Source organism: Lipophrys pholis (genome assembly GCF_963383615.2).
Source record: "Lipophrys pholis genome assembly, chromosome: 2".
Classification (NCBI taxonomy): domain Eukaryota; kingdom Metazoa; phylum Chordata; class Actinopteri; order Blenniiformes; family Blenniidae; genus Lipophrys; species Lipophrys pholis.
Genome location: NC_137636.1, coordinates 2,605,093 through 2,632,939, shown reverse-complemented (window position 1 = coordinate 2,632,939; position 27,847 = coordinate 2,605,093). Strand labels below are relative to the sequence as shown.

The following is a 27,847-nucleotide window of genomic DNA, read 5'->3' as shown; positions in this document are numbered from 1 at the left end:
TAACGGTTCCCTCTCTGTGTAATCATACTGGTAAAGCCAGCCTGATAATCTGTGTGAACATATGAAATCTTTCTACGACAGAATTTCTCCTCAGATTTATGCCAAAAGCCGATTGCTTGAGTTCATTATGTATATTTTGACGATTTCACCCTCACTGTCTGGGCTTCAGGGCCTTTTGTTTACAGAATATTGGTTTGACTTCAATCAGATAATTCACACCTGAACAGGTACGTTACTACAAAGCATGTGAGAGTTGTGTTTGTGTGTTTCTGTCTTTATCTCCAGGAGGCGGCAGCTTCCTCCCTCCAGCCGACGACTTCTTGGGACGCTGAACCAGAAGAGGGCAGAAAAGTACTGTCACGGGAAAAAGTCTCCAGGCTTCTTCTCAACCGTTTTAGTCATTTAAGCTTTTTTTGGTGCACAAATACATGAATATTGTACAGTAATAACTGTAATGACAGACGTAACATTAAAATGAGAAGCTCTCATGTATTTCTCTCCTTTCACACAAATTCTTCCACATTAATCCCAATCCTGAGCACCTAAAAATATTCCTTTAGTTTTATTCACAATTTATGACACCATTCGTTTCTCGACAGTGATTGTGTGTCGTACAAAGTCATCAGCTCATAAAATTAAATCGGTTATGAAAATGTTTTTAAGTTTAGTTATAAACCACCTTCACTCTGAAGTAGAAACCTTGTTGATGCATGGAAACAGTATATTTAAAGAGCTGTTCTGTGGATAATGTGTCCCGTTGCACCATCCTCGGGCGCAGGTTTGTCAAGAAACAGAAGATATGAAATTCGCGTAACGTTCGTCCGCTCCTGTGGATGAGAACAGAAACGAGGAAACACTTTTCAATCTGAAGCATCTTGGTCTTCACACTTTATTGATTTCATGTCAATCAAATTCTTCTGTGTGAAAGTGACATTAAATGACCCATTTCTCCATGAAGGGCGAGAAGTTATTCTTAGGAGGATATTTGTCTGTTGTGAGGCAAATTTTAAGGCTTTTAAGGAACCTTTATTTTTTTTCTATATTTATTTATTTTAACAGTTTGGTTCAGTTTTACACAAGGACAGTTTTAAAAGGAAGATGTCCTTAGAAATCAAACATTTTAAAGAAAATTAGTGAACAATTACATTCAAGCACCTGGACACAAAAGAGAACTAACCACAGTGGTTAAATACAAGTAGCAGGTGAATTAGTCTTTCACACTTATTGTAAAAAAAAAAAATTTAAAAAAAAATCATACAAAACCAAAAAATAAAGTTCTTTAAATACTTTAAATATACATTAAATATTTTTAAATGATAAATTTGATTTAATAGTTTGAGTTGAATACTTTGAAATTATAACTTTTTTTATTTAGCTTCCATAAATTGTAAATGCAATATCAGTTTATCTTCACCAAGTCAGAAATATGTAGTTTCTTTATAGGGCAGCCTCTGAAATCATAAGAAATTGTAACATAAACGTGTTATTGAAGTGTATTTTAATGGCATATATGTCAAATAAGCTAATAACATTACACACCATTTATTTAAATAAAAGGTAGAAATAAATGCATCTTAAAAATCACTGACAAACGACTGGTTTAAATCTCACTATTCATTCATAGTACTCCAGTTTCACTATAAACTATTCTGTATTTGGCAAAAAAAAAAAAACGTGTACTTGATCAAGTATGATCTGTTTGTCACAGTTTCTTACGTCAGCATAAAAACATTTATTGCACCGTGTTTTGGGCCTTAACACAGCAGTGTTTTTATAAGTAAAATGTTCAAGCATTGAATTTGTAGATTTTAATTTTCCCTTCGCATTAAAGCGTTTCTGGTCACTGATGTAGCTCGGGATGCCTTTCGGTAAATTCAACCTGATCAAACTGTCAAACTACAACCAAGTTGGGTTGCTATTACAGTGACGGTCGACAATAAACTATCAAGTTTCAGCAGAATATTTGAGGCATGCCACCTTGATGCCGCCATTGTTATCACCCATCTACTCATGCATGTGCAGAAGAACTAGTTACTGCAGCCGCGGTACGCATGTGTAGTAGTGGCGTTTCAGAAAAGTTGGTTTCTCGCCCGTTTACATGGAGACGGGTTGTTTAAGAGTTTCAACTTGGGAGCCGGTTTGTGTTTCAGTGGCTCCGAGCACCCTTATATAAACATAAACAAACAAACACGCAAGGCAACAAGAGCATCAGGACTCCAGTCCAGAGTCTCCAGTTTTATTTTGACAGTCACCATGATAAACTAACTTGGTTGTCGGTCTATATGAATTGGCTGTTAATGTTTATATTGTATTGCTCAAAGTGCATGCAGGTAGTTTCATTACAAAACCCACCAACAGCACCAACTAGTGGCCCTACAGGAAAACGTCAATGTTTCTGCACAAACTGACAGTTCACGAAACGTTGCCGTGTCGACGCAGAACTTTTCTGAAACGAATAAATGAGTGAAACACTGTTGAGTAAACGCAGCCTTGAATTTCACTAATGCACCAGAAAATGTCTTGTCATCTAAAAAAGGTCCTTAACCTGTTAATTATAGTAAATCGCTTCAAACTAGTCAAACATGGTTTTAACCCGTTGCAAACTAAACCGCCGGCCCTTCAGGACAGGACAAACACTTAAAACGTGCCTCAGATGAAGCCGAGCTTTTCCATCATGGCAATTTGGGCGGTAACCTTTATTTAATTAGCACAAAAATGAACAAACGTTTATAGTTAACCACCCGCTCAGTCACCAATTAGGCAGATGCTCATACAGGGAAGGAGTCGCTCAGGAGTCCCTGGAGGATCCGACACGCTTGGCCGAGCATCTTACCAGCCTCCAGCTTATGAGGGCAGAGTGTGGAGGTCAGCGCCGCACATGATGCAAACAGACACTAATGCAGTGGTGCATTACAAACGAAAAGTTAGCATGAATTATTGATGCTGAACATCTGACGTCCGCAGAGTTCAATTCTTTCCGAGAGTCCGAGTGTTCGACTCCGATTGGCTGCAGTGATAAACGACAGGTGCACAACACGAGATGCATTCACTTCTTTTTATTCATAAGATGGGATTATTACTTTTGTTTTTTTTTTTTTTTTTACATCTTATGCACAGCAGATACAAAGACAAACATGTTCTAAACCACAAACTAAATTCCTCCATCAGTCTAAATCCTGCTTCCCATTTCAGAATGGCCCCCACCAAAAAGAAAAAACAGCAAACCTTCACGTTTGTAGTCCAGTTTCACATTCTGAAAAGATCGTCTTACAGCAATCTCATTTTAGCAGAATGGCGCACGCCACCTTCAGAATACTTCTGTTTGACAAATACCCACTTCCCCTTTAAACAAATTGCACTTTTTCTTCTTTAAAACTACTTCAACAGGATTATAGGATCGAAAAAATTAACACCAAAAACACAAGAGACGACTAAACATCCAACTTATACAGTTTCATTATTTAGTTGCACAAAAATGCATAAATATACATTACGCAAAGAAAAGTACAAAAACATTTGTACTTTCCTTTGCTCAAATAATGACAGACATTGATATGATCATCAGGACTGGGACTGTCGGAACGTAGGGATGCATTCACAAGGTCCATGCGAGATAAGCCATTTACACAACAGCCTAGCTTTCACAGAGGTAAGACCAAGGTTCTACAGGAAAACAAAACATTTTGCTGTCTAGGCCAAGGTAAAGAGGCAACACAAACACTAAGAAAATTAGGATACACAGAACTCTGCGTTCTAAATTCATGCCAAGACGACTTTAACATGCAACGACTCTTCTAAACCTTCCCGGAGCAGCGGCAACCCGCGGAAGGACTAGCTCAACAACGGTAACTTGAATGTTTTCCTTCAGCAAATATGATCCATCGAGTTTGAGTAGGGGCGTTTTTGTGTGTGTGTGTGTGTGTGTGTGTGTATGTGTGTGTGTGTGATGTGGGTGGGGGGTGGGGGGGGGTGCTATGATGGTACCGCAATAGTTGCCAAAGATAAGCTCAGATTGTCGACAGCAATATGGTTTCATAACTCAGACTCCCCCCAGAGACAATCGGGAGGAGATATAAATACTGTTTGTTTATAGTAATGCACATTTGTCCATTAAATAAACCTGATTAAATTAATGACGAGCTCGGCAAACCTCACTTCAGCTGGACAAAGGTGTGGTTTCCAGAGGCCTGGAGGAAAACAAGAGGGGGACAAGAGTCAGAACAACACGCCAGCAAATCTGTCATTTCAAAACAAACGCAACCTAAAAACGAGGCTGGCGTCATTGTGTTCCTCACAACGTACATCCTGACCAAGTGTTGGTGTCTTTTCCTACTACAGAACAGTTCATACTTTTATAAAATCACTAGAGAGTTACATTAGCCAATAACTAATCTGTTTTTATTTGCCCATGCGCCTCCATGTTTTTCTGATTCTAGTCAAAGCTGCAAAGTTTAATTAGCAATTTGGAAAGAATAAAAGATTAAACTGATAGTGTATACCATCAGATCAAGTCTGCTTGCAGTGACCATGTTTGTGGTAAAGCTACTCAACCAGCACATTTCACTTTTTTTGAGCCTAAAGAAAAGAGGGCATCATCAGCATAAAGAGATTCTGATTTGTCAATAAATCCCATGAGAATTCCAAAAAAAACAGTAAAGGGTTGATAGCGATGCGCATTCAAAGCCAGTCAAGTTATTTTTCAATAAATATGATTTAATAACCTATTGATGCGTTTTCCCATTTCTGTTCTAGTCAATTATGAAAAGTTAGTTTCAAAAAAGCTGAAAATTTGCCGACTTTTTAGGGGTAACAGACTAAATCATATCTGCTGCCTGAAGAGCCCAAGAAAAACAAAAAACACAATTCAAAGAAAATGAGCCAAGGTTCAGGACGCATGACAATACAACCAGCTAGTTTCAAATATTTACACGAGCGCATTTGCAACTAAAACTACAGATCAGTTGGGGAAAGGTACAAGATATTAAGGACAAATATGTTAGTTTGGATCCTTTAATAGGATTTGTTGACAAAATGAGGACTATCACCAGCCCCATTGGGCCTTTGTATTTCAGTTTGCATGACATCAGCTTAGACGGCAATGACAAGAATACAGCAAACTACAAAATGTAAACTGAAACTCGCACAGAGGATCATATGTGGGGGGGGGGGGTTTACAATCTAAACAAGACACTGTTTGACCAAAGGTTACTCACTAAATATCTAACAAAACTGCCGGGACTTCCATCCAGGCTGGGAAGTCTCAGAGGGAGTAGGGTACCAGCGCATCTAAAGAAACACAAAAATCATCATGTACACCAGACCAACACCAGGCTTCAGTGCTGCAGGTTTCATGCATCAAATCTCACTTTTTTTTTAATAAACAGGCAGGTTTAGGAGGACTGTCCCTTTAAGTCCTGGTCACTGAAGCCATGGGAATGTGGGTCACGTAGCTGTTCATTGAGGACAATAGTTCTAAAGTAATTAACAGGCATGGAAATGTGGAGAGAGGGACCTCTGTGTTAAACATTTCCACACGCTCCGAGCTGGTAGACCTGTAACCTTTCCATACCTGTGACTGGACTGCAGAGGTGTGTGTGTGTGTGTGTGTGTGTGTGTGTGTGTGTGTGTGTGTGTGTGTGTGTGTGTGGACGCATGTAGTTAACAGTTGTTTGGAGACTCCTACATTTACAGTCAAACTACTGAGGCCGAGGGTTAGTGGGAAGAGCATGGGCATTTAGGGATCTTTCATCAGAATGCAATTAAAAGGCTTTTTCCCCCCCTTTGTGTCGCTACCCGGTCAGCTTATGTTCCAACAAGGACATGGACAGTAAGTTGGCACCTCCAGAGAAAGCCATCAGGTCTGACAATTTCTCCAAGCAAATACCTTGCATTCCTCAGCCTCCTGTGTCCAACAACACAGTCAATGTAGCCGCTGCCTACTTTGTTGTGAAGCACTCTGCGCCACTCTTACCTCCTAACTTTGAAGCAGGAGGTTTGGTAACAATAGCAATGGAAAATATTTCTCTGGGTCGGGTCATTTAAAGTTCACTGTCAGCAAAGGCCCAGCCCAATCCCTCGCAGCGAGCTGCACTGCTGCATTAATGGTGTTAGATCACAAGGTTTGCACCCACTTTCAGTTAGAAAATAAATAAAACCTGCCAAAAAAAACCACTTTGCTTTATGCAGGACTCAATGTGGAACTGGTGGATTGATAAAGCAATCAAGTCTGAAGAAACTGCAGATGAGCCGTCTCATAACAATTTGCTTGTTGCCCTGTCCCCGCAGTTTCCCTCTTTCTATACTTCAATCGGAACATTACCAACATTATCTCCACCTCCGAACCTGGTTCTGCAGGTTTCTTCTTTTCACCATCATCTGTTCTTGCTCATGTGATACGGTTTTGTTTCTCTGTAAAAATGCCTTGTGACGATTACGGTACTGCCAACGAGAGGAAAAAGCCAGAGAAGTTTTTTTTTTTTGTTTTTTTTTTATAAAATCAAACTTTCCATGAAAGCCAATTCCAGCCTGGAGTACACAATTTCTGTTTGAAATAGAGTCTTCAATACAAATGTTAATCTTCCCATCTTTTATAGTAGTGTGAAATTGTGGAGACAATACCAGAGTGAGTTTTATTAACATTCTGTTATTGTAATACCTAAGAGAGCCACAAGGGGACCACTTCCAGAATCTGAACCTCTGACCTGGACATAAAGGTCTTCTACTTCCTTTATTATCGCATTTGAAGTTCTCACTGTGAAATGATACCAAAAACATCGTTTTATAGGTTCTTCAGTGGGAGAAATGGAAATTATACTTTGATTGGTGCAATTTTGATGAGATCAGGTTGGTGTTGACTGTTTTGTTGCCACTACAGAAGCTGCCCGCACAGTCAGGGGTGAAAGTACACCGAGTAATCAAGAGAAGAGAAACACACCGGCTGGTCCCTCACCTGGGCGTGGAGGGCTGCGGCGGCGGCGGCAGCCGCCGGGTAAGTGAAGGCTGCGTGGGGAAGGCCTGGAGTCAGCTCCGTGGTGTACAGAGGGTATGGGGTCCAGGCATCCGGTGATGCTGGGATCAGTGCTGCCCCCGTCAGATCATCTGAGGAAGGACGGGGTGGGAGGAGACAAAAAGCTGATTGTCCCACCCTTTAACAGGCGTTTGCATCATGTGAGCAAGCAATACACAAGATTGATGTAAGAATGTCTAACAATACCATTATGCACAGATAGGCTTTATTCCCATTGTGTCGTCTTTGTAGATTCAGACCAGATTCATTCATTACAAGTTGCCCAACAACGCAGTTCAACAACCTATTGTTGCAAAGTGAATGGACACGTCTCCTTTTTTACTTTCTCATTGCATGAAACTACTGGATTAATAAAACACTACATAAACTCCAGTCAGTCTGAAAGCATCTCGACCCTTCAATCCAAAACATCCTTTAAGCTTCTGTTGAACTGCAACAAGCAGCAGAGCAGGAAGTATGGCGCTTAACTGCAGGGGAGGAGAGAGGTCTGAAGATTTGTACTCCAGTACAACTACTGTTGCAATACGTAAACTGTTCTAAAAAGTAAAAGCTCTCAAACTCTTCAAATATTGAAGATACTCTAGGAAAAAAAGCTGTCAAAGTACTGTTGCGTTTTAACCACATTTGCATAGTCAAACCTGTATGTTAACATACAGAGATAAATCAACTATAAAATTCTATCGAATATGATTCTTATGCAACTAATTTGAAGAGAAATAACAGGAATAGAAATTTCATTTTGAATCTTTCAAATTAAGAACCAGCATGACTAAAAACTATTTATTTCAAACATTTGTTTGCATTGTGACCATAATCTATTTTATTACAAAAAGCACTGAATTTTGTTATTTTAACTGCAATTTACTACGTATTCAATATTGGGACTATATTTAATGTACCTGTATAAGATAACGTTCAAGGGACATTTTCTGACAAAGTGCATAAAAATCACATGATTGGAATTTGATTTGTCGATAAAACTTTTTGGCGATAAATATGCAGATTACAATATTTGAATTTACATTTAATTGGGGTATGACTAGGCCACAGTGACTAGATTCTACTGTGAAACTACTGAAACCATATTGGACTTTATTTTATATTTCAAAGTTTTAATCATTTTGCACAGTGAGCAGAGCAGCTTTTTAATGTCCATCTATTCCAATAGTAAAGAAAGCAGATTGCAGCTTGTAAATTCTACTCAAATCTGAGGATTACATGCTGGAAAAACAAAAATTGTACAAGCACCATAAAATATTACTAAATGACAGTAATTTGAGTCTTGTAATACATTAGTCACCTGCTTATTTGTGATTAGATATTTATCAAGTACAATGTTCACTGCAACAGGTGTCCAAACTGTGACATGTGCTTCATTCTCATATGGCAGATAGCAACTTTTAATTATATAGAATGAAATATAAAAAAAAACAAACAAGAATTGCATGTTACTGTATTGTAATTGTGAATCTTAAAAATCAGAAAAATACTGGTGCTGGTAACCGAATAGAAATAAAGAAAGTGCAGAAAGCTCCAGTGATCCCCTTTACTTCTGTTGGTACGTTCTTTGTTCCGACACCTCTGCTGTGTGCAATCTGCCGGGTTTTTTTTTTTTAAGCTCCCTCTTCCTGCTCAGACGCTTTGTTTCCACCGAGCGGAGTCTGTTCTGAACGGGGCTCAACACGGTCAACAACCACCTGTCCGAGCGTCACGAATCAAGCAGGTGTTTAAGGCAAAGAGAGCAGAGAAGTACCCGCTGACTGAACCCTGTGAGAGTGGAACCTTCCCAGCTGGACAGAAGCAAAGCGGCTGTCTGAAGAACTCAAGATGACACATGCACGTGGAGGTGAGTTAGTCCTGATTGGTTAGGTAATGTCTCTAAAACCCCTTTGCCCACTGGCCTCAAATATCACAGAAAACGGGTTTCTCTGGAAAGAAAGGGCAACAAGGGCAGCTGAGAACTGGCATTGCCGAGGTGAGAGTGGATGAGAGCCTAGAGTGGTGCAGCCGTACAACTTACATGGGTCCCGTGCAATGAAGTGTGCTCCTAGAGCAGGGTGGATATTTGTGGGGTTCGGTGTGGCCATCAGCTTACTCTTTGCCATCTTCGTGTTGGCTTTAGCAAACTCTAAGCGCAGGGTCTGGGGACTTTCGGGGTCAAAACGGATACCCTGAGGGAGAGACGGAGGAGGGGAGGAAGGGGGACATGGTATCGTAAGGGAGGCGGGCTGATGTTGAGGGGCTGTAGCTCAGCAGTCTCACACGGCCTCCTTCCCCGAAGCGTGTTGCAAATACTCAGCGTGCATCCTTCAATCTGAACACGTTTGCTGGTTGGGTTTTGACGTTCGCCACCCATCTGCTTTCACTGATCATCGTCAAGGAAAGGAGGGCAGATTGAAGGACACATTTCTGAAATATTTCAGCACCGCTCGCGTCCCTTTTTCCTCCGTATGAGCTGAAGGAGCACAGGCGAGCAGAGGGAGGCGTTCACGCGTCGCGTGTGCCGGAGAGGAAAAGGAGACGAGGAAGGAGGCCATTGAGACTTTTGAGTGTCTTTTTTTATTTTTTACTTTTTAAACAGTGGCTGAACCCTGCGTGTGTTCTTGTGCCCTAAGCGTTGTGCCCACATGCAGGTGAGTAGTATCTGGGTGTATGTGTGTGTCTTTTTTTTTTTTTCGTGTGTGTGTGTGTGTGACTGCTGGTGTGTCCAAGAGGTGATGCTCATAAGGAAGGCTAGGCTATGAGAGAGAAGTGTTAGATACTGCCAACGTGGGCTACTGGGTGACAAAAATAAGAGGTTACACTACTGAAGATGTGTCCAGGTAACACTACACATGTGGCTAGAGAACAGGTATTACAGTAAAGCAGTGATATGCAAAATGAGGAAAAGATATCAGACTAAGAAAGATGTGTATCAAGGTCAAAGTAAAACTACCGTAAGGCTACGGGATTCTGGCCTCTTTCCCAAAAATGGCCCTGCCATTGAATTGTAAAAGACAAAATGGGTTGGCTTTGAGATTTCTTTCAAGTAAATTGGAGAGAAGATTGTTTACGTCCGAATCAATCTTTTTTAAAAGGTTTAAGCAAAAGGTTAGAACACAAACTAAAATCTAGGGCTGCACGATATATCCCGGATTTATTCGCAAACATTGTGAAAAAAAAACAAAACGTAATGGTTCTTACGTTGGTTCTTTAGCCAATCAAACAGAGCCGTGCTGCACTACATAGTGTTGACAACCGACTGTATTCAACTCAATTATTTCAACATATCAAACCTGGTGGCAACTTGCCTGAAGCACAAAAGCTCTGGAAAAATGACTAAACATTAAAAAAAAAAGTCAACTGCTCTAGAACTGAAACGACACTGGTACGAACTACAGGTACACACTTGATTTAAAAAGACGAAATGCGGTTAAAATCAGGTCCAGGAAGCAAATAAAGTAATCCCAAAGCACAAACACACCATCATACGGTTCAGTGTTTATCGATTCCAAGTCATATGGAGACGGCACTGCTCAACAAAATAACCACGTGTTTGATATCGTGCAGCCCTAAAAACACTTAAATAAAAAAGATTAACAAATCAGGAGAATCAGTAAGGAAATTAAAAAGGTGAAAATGAGTCCGTGCTTACATTCAGTGCATTTTTTGCAGCTTCAGCTCCAGTGCGACTGTCAAAGGTTACAAACCCGACAGGCTGGAAGACAAAAGGGAAGAAAACGTGTCAATGCAAGCTACGGTGAGGCTCCAGCCCAACACACAAAACCCCCCTCTTCTTCAATATCACAACAATAAGAGTCAGGCAGAGTTGGAACACCGTCTCATCAAATCAGCAAGAAGAGGCAAATCTCATTAAATCTTCCATCGACAAACTGAGTGGCAACTTCTGCGGCGCGCAAGAGGACTAATGGAAGGACTCTCACCTGTTTTGACGTCAACTTAATCAGTGACCCTTCATAACCCTGCGGGGAAGAAAGATAGCCAATTATCCACCCTGGAGTCACATGCAGGAAGTCAGGCATGAACACCTCACTATCTGAAGCGCCTGTGTGTGTGTGTGTGTGTGTGTGTGTGTGTGTGTGTGTGTGTGTGTGTGTGTGTGTGTGTGTGTGTGTGTGTGTGTGTGTGTGTGTGTGTGCACCTTCCCTATGAGCTTGGCTGCAGGCCGTCTTGGCTCCTGCTGCGACAGGGTTGTGCTTTTCTTACGTTAGAGGAAGAAACATGCACGTTTTCAGCAGACGCAGCCGTCAATGATTCGACGGCTAAAATTCATCCTCAAAGTGGTAATGACGAGTAAATCGGACCGTTTACGTCAACGGGGCGAGCACATGTTATCAGATAAGCTCGTGAAAAAAAATAAGTCTCAGAATCGCGTCCAAATAAATTCACTTGCTTTATACGGAGTTAAAAAAAACAGCAACGGGGCCGTTAAAGCATGAGTGAATTCCTGAGAAATGGAGGGGAATTTTGCCTGACTGGAGTATTGATAGATGGGATCTCTGCTTATCCTGATTTACAGCCACGGAAAATAAAAACTGCACATGATCCAGAGCAGGTTCAGTTTGAGTAATTCACAGAAAAACAAGACGTACAACAGCAGCCAGTAAATGATTTCTCTTTTAAAAGAGAAAAAAAAAAAAAAAAAAAAAGTTGAATTGTGGATTTTAGAGCTCCGAATGAGACTATTTGCCCACGCCGTGCCATGTTTGCTTTGTGTATCAAGAGAAACGATATAAGACGGCCAGAGCCCTCGAACATTTCAGTGGTTTCACAAAGTGTAAATGTTGGGAGAGGAAATAAAAAATTTCCCTACACGGTGGGTGAGCCGGGTCATGGAGAGGATTGGTTGGCCAATCGCGAGAGCTACTCATTTACACATTCCACAAGACCATCCATGTGCGAGGGATACCACTTCCAATTTGGTTAGTTAGGACAAGGGTGGGAGGGGAGTTATGGAACTGGAGAACAGTCACAAAACACAGCAGTGGATGAACAATGGTGTGGCCTCATTTCCATATATGCAAAACCCGGGACAAGAGGAGGGGGCGTTTGGACCACGCACAAACAAAACAAAACAACCTCTGAAGTTTTGCACTGTAGCGGTTATTAAAAAAAAAAAAAAAAAAAAGAGTGGAGAGAGAGAGGAAAAAAAGAAACCCTGCAAGAGGACAGGTGCTTTCCTGGTACTGGTAGTGTACGCCCTCCATGTGGAGGAAATCCTTCAAACACAAGCAATAACTCTTTCCAAATGCCTCAGTGGTCACATGTTGCATCTTACCTTAAAAGGTCTGAAGAGAAGGTAAAGTTCTCGTGGTTTGATATCGACCGGGAGGCCGCTAACAAACAGAGTCCGTACCTGCAACCGGACGGAAAAATGCATTTGGTCATCAAACACTTTAATGTTGATGGGGGAGTTTTGTTTAAATATATACTTCTCTATGATAAGATGTATGATCATGACTGAGAAAAGAAATGAGGAATTCCATGATGGCGAGTCAAACCGTCTAAAACCTAAAAGAAATTGGAACATAGTGCAACTGCAACTTAACTACGTCTACAGTCCCTTCTCAATATTCACAAGTCGCAGCCTTTGTTCTTTAGGTTCCTCAGTATGGTCATCCCCGAAGCTCCCACCTCATTTCACTTTTCTGTTGCAAATGACTAAAATCAGAATCAAGCGCGACAGACAAATATACTGCACATCGATTTGTTTAATATAAAATCACTGTAAATACTACTACGTTTAAGGTTTTGTGACACTGTTTTATTGTATGTATACATCTGTTTCTATGTTTTTCTCTGTGCCTCACTGCTGCCTCTTGGCCGGGTCGTCATTGTAAATGAGATCTGGTTCTTAATCGACCTACCAGTAAAAAATAATAACATAAGACTCCCTTCTTTTAGTCCGACCATGGTGGAATACACAAAATCATCTAAAAAGAACTAATTTCAATGCAAACCTATTCCTCTCAAAATTATGATGAAATGGATTTTAAGCCACGACAAGCTCGGTACATAAAGATTAAATTTTCTGAGGCAAGAAATGCCTTCGATTATCAGATTATGTTTGTATCAAGTCGTCCAGATTGAGTGAAGATTGTTTTCATTCACTGCACCATGCTGTGACCTCTTGGCTGGGTCCTGACCTTTAATTTGAAAACCCTCAAAAGTCAGTCAAAACACGCCTGCTTTGTTTCACCAGAGTTCAAAAAACAATGAGTCAAAAATAATGTCTTTAATACCTCACCCAACCATCTGTGACTGACCCCATGACTGACGACCCCCCCCCCCCCGCGCGCTCCGCTCGGAGTTTCTCCAACATGTTTTGAGCTCAGCGGTGATCATGGAGGATCATCTTCATCTTGAGGGGAACCCCTGGACCCCTCCCCACCACCACCTAACGGGCCTCGGAGAGCCGGTGCAGTGTAGAGTCCAGTGTGGCCGGGAAAATAAACAGTGCAGTGCGAGGCCCATTAGTTCCCAGCCGGCAGGGAGGGAGGGAGGCCCTCGGTACAATGGGACCGACAGAGGAACAGCAATGGACAACAGCACACAGCGTGACACCATTTCCTTCCTCTGACCCGTGGCCCCAACCCCACCGGCCCTCCGGCATTTTTCAGGTGCCGCTCAGCCATTTACAAGTCGGCACATACAGCCACTGAAAGCCGGCCCAGCTGGAGGTTTTAAATTTATCCTCCCGTTTCTCTATGGCTCTGCGGCTCCGACAGCATAAACAAAGTCTGTGCACGCCGTCGCTTTAAATCAATTACATTTACGTTTCTATAGCAAATAAACATAAAGGAATCATCAGTCTGATTTAATCTTTATTCACTTTTGGTTTTAACCTTTTATCAAGCATGTGACCATGCATCTCTTCTCGTGCATCTGTTTACTATTATTGGTTGAGAAAAAAGCAAAGTGTAAGAAAGTGTTAAAATACAGGGAAAATCTATTTATCATGATTATTTCTCTTACAATATCATAATCACACTATTGGTTCACCTGATGGAGGTCTCTTTAAAACCAACTGAGCCAATTACTGAAAACATTTTATTGTAAGATCCTTAGATGAGACAAGTGCACTTTTTTGCAGAAATATAGAAAAAAACAATTAGATAATTGTTTATACAATATATATATCATAGTACACAATATAATCTTAGTCAAATTAGCACTTCCCAAATGAATTTATTTTACAAATAAATGATACCTACTAGTGTTTGATTATACCCCCATTAACATTATACTGAGGCAAAAAAAAAGAAGAACTAGGCCTTGAAAAGCCTTCAGCAACACCTAGAATATTTCAATAAGCGTCATTTAAATGAATAAAATACAACTGCACTCTAAAGTGTGAATTGTGCACACAAACATGTCTGCAATTATCCATTCTTAAACCACCCAATAAGTCTGATAAGACATTAAGTGTATTTTTTAACAGAACAAACTATTAACAGATTTGTTCAACTAGAAATTGTGAAATCTTACAGCACTCTGCACAAGATTTGATTGTATAGTTGACATGTAATGCTGCATATTTAGCCTGATTTTAAAGTCTTGCAGTAGCCTTCAACATTTTGGATGCAATATTTTAGTCAGAATACATGAGTGAATACCCTGTAATGGCTTCCTCACAATGAGGAAAGAAAACCTAAATTAGGCTGGAAAAAGTCAAGTGGCCATGCAAGGTTTTGTTAAAAGACAATGGGAACAAAGGAGGAGCAACAAGAGGCCCACAGCTCCCCTCAGTGTCTCTCCATAAGGAGTCATTAAAGAGGAAATATAGCTGGCCACACACAAACGCAGTGGCAGCCGTATTAAAAAAAAAGTCTTAATCCTATTAAAGTTACTGTTAATGCTTCTTTTTTTTTTAAATTAGAAGATAAGCTTAAATATTATGCACAATTATAGACAGCTACATGGTGAAGTTGAGCCTCCGAAATATTAAATTGAGAACAACATTTAGATGAAAACAGAAATACAAAACAATCATGGAAACAAGCCTCATTCAATTTAGATCACATTTTTTTAATTTCTTAATGTTAACTGGGCTTATTTATCAGCATTAAAGAGCCGGTTTTAAAATAGAGATGCATTTCATTTGGGTTTGATTTCACCTTTTAAAACAATCTCCATACATTGTGCATGTGGCAGAATTAAACTGACGCTTCAGTCAATTAGGTGAAGAGGAAAAGGCTGGTTCCAATCAATTTAAATTGACTGTTGTAGTTTTAACAAATGGGGATAATTAACGTTCGAGTGTCGACATACCAAGTTTTAGCGCACATCTTGTACAGAAGGTGCACGAATGCGCTTTCATTGCGCACACCTTGCGTCTGAGGTGAATTGAGGTGTAAAGCACAAAAAAAAAAGAGTGAAAAAAAAAAGCAGCCAAACTTTTTACGCACAATTAAACTTGGTGAGGCTTTGGAAGAGAGACAGCGGGGAAACGGGAAAAGTTTGTCGGGACTCACCTCCTCCTCGATGGAGACGTTGTTATTGGGCTCCGCGTCCGCTTTCAGGCTCATGGTGACGGTGGCTTCGGCTGCACACACTATCAGGCTTTTCTTCGCAGTGTGATATTTCCCCCAAGTGCGTCTGAAGCTGCCGTGAAAGTCCTGGTGGCGCTTGAACTTGAGAGACGAGGTGCCGAGGTGAGGTCGTGCGTCGGACGAGGACGGAGAGGTATCCGAGGAGAGCTTGGAGGAAATACTGCGAGAGAGAATCATTCATAAAAGGGAGGAGGAAGGAGGGGGGGAAATAAAGAAAACACAGACGCGCGCTAAAACTAAAAGGTGAAGAAAGGTGGATTTAGGTGCTCCGTGTGTGAAGGTGAGAGATGGGGGGAAAGAAGTGCGCGTAAAAAAGCAGAAAAGCCTCTGCGCTCACATCAATGCCCTCAGCTGTGGGACTGAGCGCAGGAAGTAGAAGTAAACTTTCCTCCCTCTCTCTCTCTCTCAGAGACCCCCCCCACCCCTCTCTCCACCCTCCCCCTCCTGCTTTTCAATTAGGTCATCAATTATGTTGGAGTCTGCTGTGCGCAGTAATCAGGCTGCAGATCCGCCTCAGCTGCTGGAGGAAGACCCGGCCCCTCTGGTGGCCCCTCTCGGACCCTGGTGGCCCCCATCATGGACATGGACCCTGGTGGCCCTCTTGCCCCCCCCCCCCCCCCCCCGGGCCCACCACCGGCCGCATCACAGTTTCTGTGGGACCCGCACAGCCATTGAAGGTTGACCCTGAGCCCTCAGACAACCAGTCAAATTCATAGTATTACTTTTTTTTTTATTCATGATTTTTTTTATCTTATTTGTACCAAAAACAAAAATATATAAACTATTAAACTAGAATTTTTATGGTTTAATTCACTTATTTTTACGTGTCCTAATTTAAATCTCTAATGACTGAACTTTTTTCTTTTTCAGTTTATTTATTTATTTATTTATTTATTTATTTATTTATTTATACGTGGGATAAATAGATATATAGATACAATGAAATATTCAAATGCACGTTATAATATATCGATTGATGATCCTTTACTTGTCCCACAATGGGAAAATTTAATTTTTTTAAATAGTGCACTCAAAAAAAACCTTAATTGTTGTAATTTAATCATGCCACACATTTCTATCTCTTCAGATTAAGTAAATTGAGTCCCTCTTAATCACGTTATCTGAACAACATGCATTAGAAAAAGAAACATGCTCATAGTGATCACATATTTCTGATATGTAAGTTGAACTTAGTAGATTTTTTTGGTGTGGTATTGACAACTTCAATTTGAACAAAGAACATTTTATGAACTTCTCCAGTGTGTTGTAAGTATTTGTATTTATATTTAAGTATTTATGTATGTATGTAATTTGCATATCTACCTATCTATCTATCTGTGGTTGTGGGTTTGTACATGAATATTCATGTGTGTTTCGATTTTTAATAATAGTATCTTAGAATAACCCAACAAAAGTTGTATGTTTACATTTTTCATGGGTTTTTCAGTCAGCACACATTTCAATACATAGAAAAATAAAACTTATTGTTCTCTGGAGAATGTATGGGACAATCACAAAATACGTTGGAATACCTTGGAATGTATATTTTGTCAGAAAGATGTTTTTATTAGATTTTATTGATTTGATAAAGGTCATTTATTTAAAAAGATGAATGAAACAACAGGAAGTGGTTACAGGGATAAAACTACCCCAATAAAATACAGACATAAATCCATCATGCATATTGTACACAGAAAATTAAATATAAACCTGAAAAATACCACATTGTGTGTATTCGAATTCTATGATGAAAGACGTGTGTGTGTGTGTGTGTGTGTGTGTGTGTGTGTGTGTGTGTGTGTGTGTGTGTGTGACTGTTGTAGGAATGGTGTGGGTGGAGAATGGGCTCATGTTGTGCGTTGGGGCTCGGTCCTGGACGTGAGCCCGCCATGCTGCGTGTTTCCTCACAACAAGGCAGCTCTCACAGGCCAGACGGTTTCCTGACTTTGTACAAGAACACAATCAGGCATGCAGGAGGAGGAGGAGGAGGAGGAGGAGGAAGAGGAGGAGGGAAGGCCGAGTGGACGGCTGTATTCTCACTGTACTTCTTTAATGATTTTATCTAAAAATAGTGAAGCTGGGCTGAGTTTTCACGTGTTTGTGAACACAGTGAACCCAAGTGGTGGATGTACAGAGATGTAGAAACAAAGAGCAAATCAACTCATGGGAGGAGATATTTGTACATATAAGGACAGAAAAAAAAATCAGATTTAAACTCCACAGTCAGCTCACAGATGGATGGATGGATGGATGGATGGATGGATGGATGGATGGATGGAGGGATGTAATTGAAAAACACTTGTTAACCTTTAATTTAATCTAATATTATCAGATTAAATTAAATTAAAGTAAATAAAAACAGAAAAATAAATAAATGAATGAACAAAAAAAGGGAAATGTGACCTTTCGAATAGTTTAAGGTCACGATATTTCCCCTTTTCTTTTATAAAAGAAATCATGATGAAAGCAAATAGGCAGACACACATTTTAATTTATTTTGAGTATAAAATAATTTTTTTTTAATTACTATACAAACCTTATTGCATAACCACAAGTGTGACAGTTATGACAGTTGCAGACTAGATATAGACTCACCAGCTATTTCCAATGAAAAGACTCTGACATGCATTGAGAAGATAAGAGATTAAAGAAGGGAAGTTGTGCTCTTTATTGCCGACGTGTCCCAGCAGCCATCAGCACTGGCACAAAGTGAGAGAAGTGGTTAAAACTAGTCTTGAAGTGGAAATGTTGTGGGTTCGAGTGCAGGCTTTTTTTTATGAGTTTGCATGTTCACCTCGTGTATAATCTGATTTCCTCCTACTTCTACGGCACCTTTCCTTCTGCTGCAGCGCCAAAGTGTTGTTGTTAATCACTTTCACCCATCGGAACCAAACCAGTGACGTTGAAATCGAAAGAGAACCCGTTCTACCATCAGAGCCACAGCCGAAGGTGTGAATATGAGTATTTCTGGCTGTCGGCCTCATGTGTTTGCCCCGTGACAGTGACCTGTCCCGGATGTACTCTGCCTTCACCCATTGTTAGCCCGGATCGACTCCAGCGCCAAGATACACTGAGCTGGATAAAGAGGCGTGCAGAAGATGGATGGATTTTTAGATGTTAGGTCAGCGTGAGCCAGGAAATCCGGAATACAACCAAAAATGACTGCTGAGAGAAAGCATGTGGTGACGTGAGAGTTGTGGGCAGTAACAATGTGGTTTAAGCTCTACGAGAGCGGCCTCAGCAGCCCACATTTCAAAAACCCTGCACAACCAGAAGAACAGATGCAAGAACTGCTGGATAAGAAAAGAAAGCAAATAGTAGATGATATACCATGAATCAGAAGGTTTAGAAATGTGGACGATGTAGTGCAGGAGTGTAAAACACGTTTTAGTTCAGCGCAAACATACAGCCAAAGTTTATCTTGAGTGGGCCGGACTAGTGAAATAGTGTCATGATAACCTTTACATTTAAATATTAAAGTTTGGTTTTTTTTTTGTGGTGCAGAACATACAAATCATAAAAATTGGCTTTATTATAAGATTGGAGTCATTTTCCGTAGTGATTGTTTGGTTTTGTGAAATATAGACAATTTCATCACCTTTCAGTTCAAAATACAGTGAAATGTCAAACAAAACAAAAAAACCTCTCCTATAGCTGTCGCATTTGCATGTTTTAAATAAGACAACCAACCCGACAGCATGGCTTTGAGGCTAAGGCCTCGTTTACACGATAACGTTTCATGTGAAAACGCATCGTTATTGCGTTTTTGTTTCGGGAAAGTTTTGTGTTTACGCGGCAGCTTTCTGAAAATGATATCCGTTTCCACAGCAACAGCAGAAGCACTGAAAAGGATGCTATTTTCACGATGAGCCACTAGCGGGTACTTCGCCAACGTAACTTTGGGTGACCAATGAAAACTGGGCGCCCAACGAAGTGGGCCGAGACGGTTATGTGTTCGTCTGCGTGTATACATTATATTTACTTATTAGTATCGATGCAGTTAATCAACTTTTCACGAAAGCTACTCACCAGAATTGCATGAAGTTTTGGAGACGCTCCCTGCTCAGTGTTTCACAGTGACGTAGCTACCTGACCTAGCTTATTAGCATTCATATGAGCTAACGGATATCATGCTAGCAATGCTAACTCAGTTCCACAAACAAATGTGGCGTTGGTGAAAGTCTTACACTCTACCGAGTGTAGCTCTAGTTTATTGACTGGTTTGAATTTATCTTACCAACCGTTCGCAAAAACTACTAACCTGAATTGTATGAAGAGTTCAGGGATGATTTCTCATTAACAAAGGATCAACCCATTACATTTTGGGAGCGGACAGATCCTGGGAACATGAGATATTTTGGATGTTTCTGCTTCAGATTGATATGAAAAGTGAAGGCCAGCACTATTTCTCCAAATGAGTCCGGTTGAATTACAATGATAAGTAGAGATCTGAGGTTTATTATGATAAAATAGAGTACCGAGCAGAGCTGTGCAACCGTATCCCAGTGCAGTGTTAAAAATGTGTAAGAAAGCCATACATTATGCTGTGCTAGTCATTTCAGTAACACTCACTGCCTATTAAATATTGACTGTGCTGCTGAGTGATCATTCATTTATTCAACACATACAGTTTGTACTCCTTAATGCACAGGAGGCGGCCATCTTTGTACTCCTCGTCAATGTAAACAGGACTCGTGCAGTCTGCTCACAATTTACAACAATAGGACAATTGACAATAATTATCCTATAATCACAAATACTCATATTACTATAATTAAGTGATGCCCATTTGTATGTTAATGAGCATTTCTTGTAATTTTACTCATATTCCACAACCTAAAATGTAGTTCACTACTTATATGATGTACTCCTTAAATAATGATTTGATTCTTTTAACAGATGAACCTCCTGCTGTTTTATCCCCATTTGTTCACAAAATAGCACAGAATAAATGTTCTATACTTGTCAATGTTTTTTGGACTGTGGAAGAAAACCAGCGTGCCGGGAGGATACCCATACACACACAGGGAGAACAGCTGTGAGGCGAGAGTGCTCACCACTGCTCCACCGGGTGGTTTTCATCCCCATATAAGCAAAACACCTGAATGAAATAATGGCAATAATATTAACAGACATCACTGCTATCGATATTAAAATGACACTATTTTTTGGTGGTTAAGCTAATAAAGTCTGTTTCCACTCAAACTTTGACAAAGAAATACTTCCACTCATGCACAACAAACTCCAGTTGTATTGAGTGATGTCATGTTTGAACTTCCCACGAGGAAAGTAGAATTTCTATGTATTCTTCCCACTTCTTTCCCACTTTCCATTTACTCATGAGTGCATTATAAATGTGCTTAAAAAACAACTTAGCCTTCATTTATATGACAATTTAAATGAAAACACACTGTTTTTGCAGTTTTGTTCAAAGGGGTCATATCTTCCAGCTTGTCAACACTTTCACATGGTCTCATTGGTGCAAAAACTTCAAATTCAAAGTTTATTGCCCCAAATCCAGCTTCTCCTTGATTTTCCTCCATTTGAATATTGGATCATAGGAGCTGCATTCAGAATCTGCTGTGTCTGTGTGAGCTGGACTGGCTCCGCCCCCACATGCCCATCTTGGGAAGAGGAGGAAGAACTTCCTCTCGTGGTGCCATGTGCCAGAGCAGAGCTGCCTAATTGTGGGAGGAGTCAAAGGGAGGGCTTACCTTGATTGGGATTGGCTAAACCCCCGATGACACTATATAGGGTTTGATTTCTGATTGGCTGGTTGGAGCAACACACTTTTTAAACCTGAAACAAGCCAGGGAGAGAGAGGACAGACTGTCTTCACTTCTGGGACGTTATTCCAGGCATGGGGACGATTAGTACCTTTGGAAAACCTTTAGAAAGTGAGTTATGCATAATATGGCCCCTTTAAGAAAGGTTTTGTGTTTACACGCGATAACCATTTGTACAGAAACCTAGTGAGCATGCGAGGCCATGAGTTGGATTGTTATTCCGGGTGACACTCAATTTCAAACTACCACGTTCCAGGAGAAAATGGACTGAGAGACATGACACTCTGGAGGCCACCATTGTTGTTATTTTGTCCATCTATTTGTGCATGTGCAGAAGAACTATATATTATGGCCATGGTGCTCATGCAGAGTTTTTTGAATTTTTGAAAAGTTCCAAATTGGGAGCTGTTTTCATAAAGTTGCATTTTCATTGTCGTGTAAACGGACCCCAAACTGCAATGAAAGTTTTGCATTTTCAATTGAAAACAGTGTAAACGCGACCGCGGATGTCTTCCTGCTTCAATGCAATCATTGCATTCAGGTGTTTCAGCACTAAAAGACCTAAAACATGGAGACACTGCACCCATAAGAGTTTAAAAGACTAAACACCAGAAGTTGTCAAGTAACATATAGTTGAATATCTTGAAACAACTCTTTAAAGAGAGAAAGAGTACCTATATTTGACTTTGAAAATCACATTTTTGTCATGATACAAGGCAACAAAATTCTGACTTAACCAGCTGGTGTAATCGGGCCGTTATACTTTGAGTGTTTTTGAGAAGAGTGCAATGCAATTTAAGCAATGTAGCGTTAGCTTTCAGTACATGAGCTTTGTCATGCAGCTGCTTTTTTGAAACAATAATAAAAACTGCTGTGACGAGTGGTTGAAAAGGCAGAAAAGATTTAGAAATCAAACATGAGTCACTGTGGCTCTGAACCTTTTATGCCCAAAGATGTCACTGCATCCTCATGGCCAAAGATAGCTTTGTACACATGTACCGCACAAAATATATCTTATTTATATGTCTCTTCACTTGAATTTTAAAGAAAAACTTTCCAAGTCGTTTGGGGCTAAAATTCCAGGCTTGGTCCTTCTACTAAGTGCTGGCATGGATCGTTTATATAATGGAGGATTTATTTTTGTTTTTAGATTGACTTTATATGACAGAGTTTGTTGTCTCCAAGTAATAGGAAATAAAATAAATATGTTTTAGAGATGACTGCTCCCTGCATTGACAACATGACCACATTTCTTATCGTCTCATTTTTTTTAGACAGATTCACTTATATTCTAACAGAGCAATCATCGTGTGTTGAGAAAAACTTGATTTATGTCATTTTAAAAAAGATTGAGATGCAAAAAATAAACATTTTCAACAACGTTGCATTTTAATTCCAGAAAAGCTTCACATTTACACAGAAATGTTTTGATAAATTAAGTCCGTCTCCACAGTAACTGCAAACAACAATGTAGTGCCAGGCCATGCCATGAGTTGGCGCCGTTGGTTGTTTTAGTAATGAAACCACATAAACATGCCTGCTAAGAACAATATGCTATAAACATTAACAATGGAAGCACATGGACATTCTAGTGGACAGACGACCAAGTTGGATTGTTATTCCAGTTGAATGTCAACAATAAAACTACCAAGTCCGGGATAATCTGGCCTGAGGGTCATGACACTCTGGAGGAAAGTGTTGTTATTGTCCATCTACTGAGCATGTGCAGAACAACTATTTACTACAGTTATGGTGCGCATGCACAGTAACAGCATTCTTAGAAAATTGCACTTTGCTTGTTTCCACGGAGATGGACCATTTTCAAAAAGTTGCATTTTCAGTTGTTCCGAGAACCGTTGCCAAAGGCAATGAAAATCTGGCATTTTCACTTGAAAACGGGGCGAATACAGTGCAAGGATGTAAGATTGGCATTTACAAACAAGATGTAACACAAATTACAAAAAGCCCTAACGGTACATATAGATATATAATGTCTATTTTAGAAGTAAAATTCTCCATAAACTTGTCTTTTCAACTACCCTGAAAGGAAAAATTGGAGTCAAACAGATTATGAGGAGAATCTTCTTATGGTACTATCCAGTTAAGATAGGTAATTTGATGAAACTGAAGCCTTAAAATATTTGTATATTTCACTTTATAGATGCAGCACATTGTTTTCATACAAAGCTTGACCAAATTATAAAATTTACTCATAAGATTAGACAGTTTTGTCACCAATAAATCTGTTTGACAGGAAGAAAAGGGAAAAAATGTGATGTTTAAGAGGAATCATGGTTAACAGAAAAGATGGTCTGTTCCAGTAACTCTTCATTGTATCCAGCCGATAATCCAGACACTTCAGGACCATTAAATCAGACACCCTCCTCTTTTTCCTGCCCCCACACAAACACCTGACAGGAACGAGACTGTATAGTTCAGAGGCTCTGGATAAGCCTCATGTTTTATTTGCGAAAAGCGGCCCCATTGTCCCATAAGTCACCTCGCACAGCACTCTTCTGCTTCACGCCACACTGAGCCTGTCCACCCGCGTTAGCCTCACCCGCTGCTAAAGCACTTAGCTTGTGTTCTCCGTGTCCTCTGTGGTACGGCCAAACATCCATTTGGAGGCTCGAGGAAACTTTGAGGCTTTTCACCCACTCGCTGTGCGAGAGAGGCGCATTTGTGACGTCTCCCGAACACTTTGTCCAATAAATAGCCCATATTCATGAATACATTAATGCTAATCAACAGATCTGCACGTAGACACACATTCAGCTAAAACGAGCCCGTCATTGTGGTTCGACCTACCATTTTGGTGAAGTAATACCTGGAATGCAGTATCAGGCCCCGTTTACATGACAATGCTTCAAGTTTTTGTGTTTTCATTTTAGAAAATGTTGTGTTTTCATGTTACACCACTAGTGGGTGCTGTTGTTTGTTTTTGTAATGAAACCACGCACACGTGCACACAGAGAACAATACGCAATAAATGCGGCTGTGGCTCAGTTGGTAGAGCGGCTCGTCTCTCAATCAGTCTATTAGTCGAGCAGGACGTTGTGATTGTGATCAACAGTGTAAAGCACTTTGGCGGCTGCTCAAGCGGTGGAAAAGCGCTATATAAGTGAAATCTATTTACATTAACAACGGCAGTACACAGACATTCATTTGGACAGACGGCCAAGATGGATTGTTATTATGTCGACTATAAAAGTACCAAGTCCCAGGAGAACATGAACTGGGAGGTGAACATTGTTCTTATTGTCCGTCTATTCTGGATGCGCAGGAGAACTATTTACTACGGCCGTGGTGCGGATGCGCAGTAACAGCATTTCCACCGTGTACACGGAGAACGATCCTAAGCGTTTCCTGGGGGTTACGTTTTCCCTCATTCACACGATGACAGAGTTGGAGCGTTGTCAAAAAGTTCCACTTTGGGAGCCCTTCTCAGTGGCTCTCAGCACTGTTGTCATGTGACCAGACTCCCAAAAGACAACGAAGGTTTTGCGTTTTCGCTTGAAAACGTGTAACCGGGGCCTTAGCCAGCGGTAGCACCATTTATCCATTTAGTTGCCACGTTTGTGAGACACCGTCACACCTGCTGTGACGGCCAGAAAGGACAGATGGAGGGCGAAGGAGAAGCTTCAGCTGGTGGGAATCAATCAACCTCCTCATAGTTCAAACATTTCTTCGCTTTTAACGTCATCGGTACAAGGGACATTCAAACGCTGAGGTGCCGCCAAGTATGTTACAACTTCACACAGAAAAGGCTGAAGAAATTGATTTTAATGGCGCCGCAGAGGGTGAGAGAAAAGAAGAGCTTAATGATTTGCTTTCGTCTGAAGTCACCCCACCAGTCTGAAGCGGCGCTACAGCTGCCATCTTGCATCAGATTTTAGTTGTTGACGTCTATGTGAAGAGGACATTTTCACAGGAGGCATATTTTTAATAGGTTGAGAACACGCAACAGAGGAGGTAAACAAGCTTTGTCGTTGGCGGGTGACTGATTTGATTCACGGAAATGTTGATCTGTCGAGTATGTCATTTTGAAATGTTCTGCTCCTTCATCTGCCACGAAGAATATTTACAAACTGAGACGCTATGATGGAGCCAGCGTCATTAAATCCATCCATCCTCTCGTCTAGCTATTTTCTATGCTGCTTTGTCCGACTTAGGAGAAAACGTATGCTCAGGGAGAACATGCAAATCCTCTTAGAAAGGCAAAGAAAACCTCAAGTATCATACTAAAAAAAGAAATTAAAAACACATACTGAAGTAACCACCATGGTAAAAATGGTGTCATAGCAGGAACATGGAGAATGTAGCACATGCACCAAGTGCACAGACTAGATGTAAACAACAAAATTGTGTTTACTCCTTTAGTCGTCAAAAAAACGCTGAGTTAGCGCCAAAATTATCATCAATAATGTTAAAAAGAGCAACATGCATGCACAATAATTTTAGGTATTGATGAACCATTCATTTCTGAAGTGTACACTGAATCTAACCTTTTGTAATATATAGACTGAAAAGAAAATGGTCTCCAGCCTAAATACATGACAAAATGACTATCAGGAAGACACAGAGAGTGAATTTGGTATGGTGAGTCTATTTGATGTGACTTCTCATACAATCGTCCCTCTTCAGATGAGACTCCTCCAGACTTTCCGCACTGCAGACTGCTTTCACTTTGCAAACGGACAGCAGATGCACACACGATTCCATTCATACATTTCAGCTTTCATGTCGGCGTGCATTCCTTACCGGAACAGAACAATCCCGGAAATATTTCCCCATCTGGCGAGCGGCGTTCTCCTCCTTTCCTAAAGTTATTCATCGTTAATTCCAGGAGTTCTGAGCCTATCTTTGTTTTCTTTTAAATTGCGATTGTACAGAAGGGGATGCCGGCAGACTTCCCCACACAATGTGCTCAGTAGGCGTCTGTTTTTATTGCTGGTTGCTCTGGCACAAGCGCAGTCGGTGCTCTCAGTCCGCTCGGTCACATAAATTGGGAAAATTGGAAATTATGAATCGGCCTTTAAACTGACTTTATCTAAAATCCTAAAAAGTAACACGTGCTTTGTAGTACCATGAAAAATACACAGCAATATTTAAGAGCTGTCAGATATTGAAAGTTGAAGTATGACCAACTGGTGAATAACGTGGTTGGTAGTACTCAGGAAGTATTGGGGAATGAAGTATGTATCTGGAGGAAAAGGTGAATTTATCAGGTGGTTTCTAGATGATCTAGATTCTAGAATATCGTCTAGAAGTATGCAGGGCGGCTCCTGTCCGAAATGACAAGATATGAGTAAAAGAGCTAAATAGAAATGAAAGATAGTTTTGAGGAATCTATAAGAAAGGAGAACTTCCACTACTTACACTATCAGAAGACTTGACACAACAATAAGATATTCTGAGGCTTCATCTGTGGCCCCGTCGTTGATCTATGTAAGTACTCACCTCTGTTCTGGCTTTGTTTTGGTCTCCACACACTCCCAAAGGAGGTCCAGCGTTCCAGATGCTCCATTTCCTCCAGAAGCATGTCACGGCCTTCGTCTTTGTCTGCTCCCGCTGTGCAGCGCAGAGGTGAAAAACACAAAAAGTGTTTAAGCTATCAGTCATGCCATCGACCGAAACAATAAGCCAAAAGGGTGCAAGTGTTAGATTCGTGTAAACATTTATTGTGTTCACTATTTACGCAATGGCTAAAATCTGCAACCACGATTACATTGTTGGGTCGTGTTGGATAATTTCACAATGGCCCGTCTGTGTGACAAACCTTTCGGCTCACTGATAAGGAGCGAGGGACTGCAGCCTGGCCTCCGGAGAGAAGAGGAAGCCCCTTGAATTGGTTTGATGAAGCAGCAGCAAAGTTCAGTCATTACATTACAGATTGAATTCTATGGAGGCTTCATGTCAATCTACAGTGATGCTTCATCCATCTTTTAAACGCCTTTATTCAACTCATGGTCGCAGGGCTCTGGAGTCACAAAGGGCAAAGACGGTTCACACAGAGGGGCAAGCAGTCACCCCATTCACCCCCACAAGCAAACTGAGTCCCCTCAGAGCCCCGCGTTTGGACTGTGGGAGAAAGATGGCGTTCCTGCAGCAAACAAACCAAGCATTGGGGAAACACAAGAGTTTCCTCACCAAAAGCCTGAAACTCAGGATAGATTGCAGTGAGGCAACCGTGTCTACCTCTTTACCAACGTTTTGAAGATTTGGTTGTGAAATCGGAGCAGACGAGAGCAAGGCAAGTTTATTTATGTTTTATTTCCTCAACAATGTGCTTCACGTTGACAAGAGAAACAAGATTTAATGTACGTATAAAGAGAAAACTCAGAGTAAAACATTCACAACTAAATGGGCAATAATCAATGTGAATTTTGTACATTTGTGTTAAAAATGCGAAGTATTACGTGTTTTATTCACAGGAACAGGTTAACATTTGTGCATTTTCCATGGCCCCCGTTTACACGACA

General features: G+C 40.7%; 1 protein-coding gene across 4 annotated transcripts; it reads right to left on the bottom strand.

The window, feature by feature from the left end:
• Positions 1-3,041: 3,041 nt before the first annotated feature.
• LOC308106485 (RNA-binding protein, mRNA-processing factor 2a-like) lies at positions 3,042-26,891 on the bottom strand. Of its 4 annotated transcripts, XM_080458264.1 has the most exons (9): positions 26,826-26,891; positions 15,502-15,739; positions 12,306-12,383; positions 10,951-10,989; positions 10,662-10,724; positions 9,048-9,198; positions 6,935-7,098; positions 5,214-5,286; positions 3,042-4,187 (listed from the first exon to the last, which is right to left on the bottom strand). In XM_080458264.1, the coding sequence occupies exons 2-8, from the start codon at positions 15,553-15,555 to the stop codon at positions 5,221-5,223; spliced, it is 615 nt and encodes a 204-aa protein (XP_080314390.1). In that variant the 5' UTR covers positions 15,556-15,739; positions 26,826-26,891; the 3' UTR covers positions 3,042-4,187; positions 5,214-5,220. The 4 variants fall into 4 exon arrangements, with proteins under 4 accessions (XP_080314390.1, XP_080314387.1, XP_080314388.1 ...); XM_080458261.1 differs by lacking the exon at positions 26,826-26,891 and having other exon boundaries at positions 15,502-15,954; XM_080458262.1 differs by lacking the exon at positions 26,826-26,891 and having other exon boundaries at positions 6,950-7,098; positions 15,502-15,954.
• Between the last annotated feature and the right edge of the window lie 956 nt (positions 26,892-27,847).